General features: G+C 39.0%; 1 protein-coding gene across 1 annotated transcript; it reads left to right on the top strand.

Annotated features, from left to right (window-relative positions):
* Positions 1 to 3,334: 3,334 nt before the first annotated feature.
* On the top strand, positions 3,335 to 5,715 carry LOC126184996 (peroxiredoxin 1). Its single transcript, XM_049927709.1, has 4 exons — positions 3,335 to 3,487; positions 3,737 to 3,886; positions 5,029 to 5,399; positions 5,479 to 5,715. The coding sequence occupies exons 2-4, from the start codon at positions 3,753 to 3,755 to the stop codon at positions 5,568 to 5,570; spliced, it is 597 nt and encodes a 198-aa protein (XP_049783666.1). The 5' UTR covers positions 3,335 to 3,487; positions 3,737 to 3,752; the 3' UTR covers positions 5,571 to 5,715.
* Positions 5,716 to 6,326: the final 611 nt, after the last annotated feature.

The raw sequence follows: 6,326 nt of genomic DNA, 5'->3' as shown, positions 1-6,326 counted from the left end.
AACCTCTCTATAGAGAGGATGCACCACACCATCAAATACATGTATCTCCACGGAAAGTATGTGAAACGTCTGGATAAGGCAATATTCACTCTAACGTCGTTCATTAAGTAAAAACTTTTTGACAGCCTCATTGCACTTACGAAAGGAAAACTGACAAACAAAATAGAATAAATTCATTGTAAGCACAAGTCTTGTTCAGCTACGAAAAAAGAGGTGATTGTAGAGAAATAACACTGGTGGAAGGTAGTGCCCTCGTCAAATATGAGTGAAGTGCATTTCGTTCAAGAAAGTGACGTTCAGTATCAATGTAAATTGATATTTAATAAGTACAATACATGCTTACACAAGTATTCCTGCTTGTGTTTGGACTCTAGCATCAAATGGAACATGTACAGGGTGTCCAGAAAAGGACTCCCTGATTTCAAAATTAAATATCTCAAAAACAAAGATTGATATAGGAATGCAGTAAACGGTATGTTTATTGTGAACGCTGTAAGAAGTTTATACAGCAGTTTGAAATAATAGTTACAAAAGCTGCTAACAGATGGCGCTGTAATCGCCATACATAATGCCTAGTATAAATAGTGATCCGAAGCCCAGAGCGATCAGTTCCACTATTGAAACGTGAAAGGAGGTTAGCGTACGGAAGGGAGAGATTAAAACCATGTACTCCATTGAACAACGCGTTTTTCTGGTGCTAGAGTACCCCAGGTTGGAAGAGAGTTCTACGGCAACAAGGCGAAGTTTTCAAGCTCGATTTAATTTTCCAAAAGGACCCGATGCGAAAACCATTCATACACTCTTCGTAAAATTTCAACGAACAGGCAGCGTAACTGATGATCTAGTGGGGCATGTTGGCCGCAAGCAAACCGCAGTTACGCCTGAAAATATCGCCACAGTTTCTGGAATTATTCTGCGAAATCCAATGTCATCCGTCTGTAGAATTGCATCTGAGACTGGTTTGAAGCGTTCCAGCACGCAGAAAATACTGGGAAAGAGCCTACACATGTTTGCATTCAAAATTCAAATGCACCAGGCCATACCCGTACGAGCTGTGCAACAAAGGGTTGCCTTTGCTAATCAGATGCTCACAATAATTGATAGTGAAGGATTTGATGTTGGCTGATGATGTTTGATGAAGCACACTTCCACCTGAATGAATACGTGAATAAGCAGAACTGGCGATTTTGGGGTTCCGAAAAGCCATATTGGTGTGAAGCGAAACCCCTGTATTCTCCTAAAGTTACTGTGTGGGCTGCAGTATGCAACAGAGGCATTATTGGCCCTTTTAGAAACGGTCACTGGTGCACGTTACGTTGCAATTTTGGAACAATTTGTCGCCACACAGCAAGCGTTAGAGGATCGACCACGTACTGAATGGTTTATGCAAGATGGAGCCCGACCACATCGGACCGAACAAGTATTTCGCTTTCTTGAGGAATACTTCGGGAATCGAGTCATTGCTTTGGCATATCCCAAATTTACTGGTGCAGGCATGGATTGGCCTCCATATTCGCCGGATTTGACTCCCTGTGACTTTTTTTTGTGGGGCACAGTGAAAGACATGGTCTACCCGAAGCATCCCGCCACGCTGGACGAGCTTGAACCGGCGATCTCTGTGGCATGTGAATCCATTTCGGTTGAGACACTACGAAATGTGATGGCGAATTTCATTCTTCGTTTGCGCCACCCCTGTAGTGCCAATGGTGAACATTTTGAAAACATTTTGATGTGATTGTTTGCAACGATTGTTTTCATACGATTATTTCACTTACGTATGCTGATATGAGCTGTACAGCGTACAGCGCTATCTGTTAGCAACTTTTGTAACTATTATTTCAAACTGCTGTATAAACTTCTTACAGCTTTCACAATAAACATGCCGTTTACTGCATTCCTCTATCGCTCTTTGTTTTCGAGATATTTAATTTTGAAATAAGGGAGCCCTTTCCTGGACACCCTGTATAAACATATTCACAGTGCATGTAATCTTCAAGTGCACAAGCAATCTGTTACAAACTCTCCTGGCAACAACGATCTGATAATAAGCTATGAGACACTTGTACTGCAAATGTGTATCATATGATATTTGCCCAAATAAGTGCGCCGGGAAGATTGAACAGCTCCATATCGTTGTCACAACAGAAGGACATAATCATTGCTCAGTTATTTCATTTGCTTAACGACATAACTAAAACAGATGAGCTTAATATTTCCAAGAGGCACACTGCGTGTTTAAAGGTCACACTGGCGCAGTGTGCACTGACAGAAAGGGGATGCCAGCCTTCAAATTAAAAAATGTTTTGCTGAAGAGAAAAATTATTCTGCAAAGAAGATTTTTCCACCAAAAAGAAGGAAGTGTCACATTTGGTTCCTCTTGCAAAACGAGAAGCAAGTAAAGCACAGTCAGGCACTGTGTCTCTGCTGCAAGAAAGGCTGATGGTAGGTGATGTCACAAATGATGAACAGATACTGGTTAATTGTATTTAATTACAGGGGATTATTTGGAATTTTAAAAATATTATAAAGTGCATCAGTAAATAAAAAAATGATTTTCAGCTTTTCAGTTGTGTATTCAATGTTGCTATTTCCTCATTACTGTAGTATTTATTTACGTTTTTTTATTTACATGCCATAATTAAAAATAGCTGTTGTGTCAACAGACAAATGTGAAAGTTATCTTGCCAGTATGGTACAGGTAACATACGTTGTAAAATAGCTAAATACCACTTAATTAATTAAATATTCCAAAACCTTTATTGTTCCTTGCCATTTCAGAAGGTAATGCGTTACATATATGGATCGAATCGAAGGGATCTGCAGAAGGAAGTGCTAACCCACAAGAGCATATTTTGAGCTGCTGTGTATTATTTTGTTTGATTTTTGATTAAATTCAGAGTCAGCAACTGAATTTCAATAAGGTAAAACAAATTATAAGAGAAGAAGGTTCTTTCTAGCGGTACATATGGAAAAATTTTTACGTCTTTCGCACCTCTGTGAGGCGCATGTTTCGTTAACAGCTCAGACAGCGCTCGCATCGTGACATTTCGGTAACCATCGTTAGCGTTCGGAGCGAAACCGCGAGTAAACTAAAGTCGAGGGCTATTGAAGCTCGTAGATGATGGTGGGGGAAGCGACATCGTGCAAGAAAGTAGAATGCCTTTTAACTTTTGTAATTTACGCGTAAGTTGGCACGACAGTGTGCAAGTTGGGTTTATCCATATGTGAGTTGACTTACGCGATTGATGATGAGGGACTGCTCGTGAAGGAAATTAATGTCTATGGAAACTTGGCGCATAAACTTCATTTCTGTAGTTGAGCACCTTTGGAACAATATCGATGGATCGATCAGTTGATAGGGGAACTAATGGAACGCACCCGCCTGCTTTAAAATCGAATACAGAACTGTGCTCGTGCCATTTGAAGTCTCGCAGCCGTTATTGAGTGGTTATCTGCGGCGTTCTAGTTTTACCGGCTTTCGTTGAAAGTGAGTAGTTGATGCAACTGCACTGAAGTATGTATTGTTACGTGCTATGTGTTTTATGTTCAGTGTTAAGGTCTGTTAATAACCCTTGCATACAATATAGGATTCACACGAGGGAAAAAAAAAATATTCTCTCCTTTTTGTTTCCACACACAAAACACACACACACACACACACACACACACACACACAGACACCTCGCTTTTTGTGAAATAACGCCAGAATTTATTCATTTTTTTTTCTTTGTTTCAGATAGAAAACTGTGATAATGCCTGTTCCGGATTTAGCAAAGCCGGCGCCTTCTTTCTCAGGGGTTGCTGTAGTGGGTACGAATTTTGAGGATATCAAGTTGTCAGATTACAAGGGAAAATACTTAGTACTGTTCTTCTATCCCTTGGATTTGTAAGTATGCGTTACTTATGAATTGTATTTGATGTAACTAAGTATTGCGTAATTTCCATGGAACTTTGTGAACGTTTCATCCGTTAGTTTTCATTGTTAAGCAGAATTATTGCGTCAGGAACAGGCTTGCTTACATAAGCAAACCGGCTTCTGTGCCGTTGACGCATACCATTGGACTCCAGGAAGTTTGAGTCAGTGTGAGTGTGTGTGTGGGGTTTTTTTCCACAATCCTTTGTCCTTGGTTGTGCTTGTTTGGCAACGTGAAAGGAAGTAGATTGCGTTCTTTGGGTTCCAATCGATGTGTTCTTGCGGCCCCATTTTCGCGACCTTCTTTTTTACCAGAAAACAAACTGCACCATGAGAACTAGTTTTCCCGTTGCCTGAAGTAATCTGCGAGAATTCTGGTACCTATTATTTAGATAGGAGCTAGTCCACAGAGTAACTGAATGTGGAAGACAATAGTAGCTTTTAATGGCTGTTGGAACGTACGTATGTGTGTGATAGAATTTTGTAATGGACAAGCCTAAGTAGTCATTAAATCCGTCGTAAATCTGTTGTACAGAAACTATGGGCAAGCTTATTTAATCTGAAGTGCAGGTGTCCAGCTTAGGTAAAACTAGGGAATGATGGGTTCTAATTATAGGACATTGATCAGTGTAGCCATCGAGTATGGCATCTATAAATTACTGAAGTGCTGTATATTCTTAGATATCATTCTGATTTAACTAATGTGTAATTGTTAATTGTGGATTTATTTGATGGGCAGGGGGGGGGCGGAGGGGGGGGGTTGCAATTGCTGTACTGGATATTGAGTTCATGACCATGCACAAATTGTCATTTTTTCTGCCTTCAAAACTGACTGCACCTGTTGGCTAAAATTTCCAAAGTGTTTGGAGTTGAAGCTGAGTTACTAAGGTTGGGCTGCGTAGCTCTTGTCCCATGTAGTTGTTGCGGGTATGTCATTAAATTTCAGTAGGCCTAATTTTTTGTTGATTTGGTATTGATTGGGATATTGCATCTTGAATTTTTGTCTGGTGGTGGTGAATAATTACAGATTTTGGGTATGAATACCAGATTTCTTAAAACATAAATATGCTATCGTACAAAATACTAATTTGGGTCCTTTTTTTTTTTTCTTTCAGCACATTTGTTTGTCCTACAGAAATTATTGCTTTCTCAGACCGTGTTGAGGAATTTAAGAAATTAAATTGTGAAGTAATAGCCATTTCTTGTGATAGCCAGTACAGTCATCTTGCGTGGGTTAATACACCACGTAAGAATGGTGGTGTGTCAAAGTTAAATATTCCGCTACTTGCTGACAAGTCTATGAAGATTGCAAAAGATTATGGTGTACTGAATGAAGAGACTGGTATCCCATACAGAGGGCTATTTATAATTGATGGAAAGCAGAATCTACGGCAGATAACAATTAATGACTTGCCTGTTGGAAGGAGTGTAGATGAAACATTACGTTTGATAACAGCCTTTCAGCATACTGATGTACATGGTGAAGGTAAGGATCAAGGGTTCAGAGTAACAAATTTGAACTGTGTGGTGTGGCATTGTTATTTACTGCAATAATCTCTTTACAGTGTGCCCTGCTGGTTGGAAGCCAGGAGACAAGACAATGAAGCCGAACCCTGTTGACAGCAAAGAGTACTTTTCTACAGCAAATCATGCCTAAGGAGACAGATCTGATAATTTATGTGAAAAGTATTAACCACTTAAGTATTATAAAACTAAGTGCATATGTTCTTGCATTTGAATGTATGAATTACTTGTTATAATTCTGCAATTGATACAGCAATAAAGTTCCTAAATGCTACTTACTTTTCTTGCAGTTCACTTTTTGTTTGAAATGTGTAATACATATTAATTAATTGTAAAATTGTTTAATTCTTGAAAGGCTACACACACCAATAGAATGATGTAGATGCATTAGTAGTCATAACACAATGTGATTAACAAATGAGAATCTTGAAAATTTGGTAGATTTCACCAGAAGTAGAGCTGAAGTGTTCAAATACTCAAGCTAAATATTGATCATTCAGTAGTGGGGCCTCGTAACTGTTGAGGCAAATTTGTTCAGAGGTTGAAGGAAGGAAATGGCATATCACCTCCACAGGACCATATCTGGTAAGGCACTGTAGTGTTCAGAAATCATTGGAATGATGTCAATTTATTTGAAAGCTTCACTGGTGTACTAGTAGCTGTGGGTTAAATGACATGTGTCTGGTCTGTTTTAAATTTGTTGCTGCCAAATCTGCAATTACATAATAGATGAACTATATGGGCTTTTTTTCCACTTGCGCAAAATAAAAAGCACATTAGTGAGGTGATCAGATGACTGTCTTCATTTAGGAAGTAATTATAGTTGTAATAACAATTTTCTAGTACATGTGAAATAAGTGTTACTTGGTAAGTTTCTTGCACAGTCTTG

This window comes from Schistocerca cancellata, chromosome 4, assembly GCF_023864275.1.
Source record: "Schistocerca cancellata isolate TAMUIC-IGC-003103 chromosome 4, iqSchCanc2.1, whole genome shotgun sequence".
Classification (NCBI taxonomy): domain Eukaryota; kingdom Metazoa; phylum Arthropoda; class Insecta; order Orthoptera; family Acrididae; genus Schistocerca; species Schistocerca cancellata.
Note: the sequence above shows the minus strand (reverse complement) of the source record. Positions and strands in the feature narration are given on the sequence as shown.

Bases quoted from the DNA above. Each gene is read 5' to 3' on its own strand.
- LOC126184996 (XM_049927709.1), top strand. From the start codon at position 3,753: ATGCCTGTTCCGGATTTAGCAAAGCCGGCGCCTTCTTTCTCAGGGGTT. The intron at 3,887-5,028 runs GTAAGTATGCGT...TTTTTCTTTCAG, and splicing joins TTCTTCTATCCCTTGGATTT to CACATTTGTTTGTCCTACAG. The intron at 5,400-5,478 runs GTAAGGATCAAG...ATCTCTTTACAG, and splicing joins TACTGATGTACATGGTGAAG to TGTGCCCTGCTGGTTGGAAG.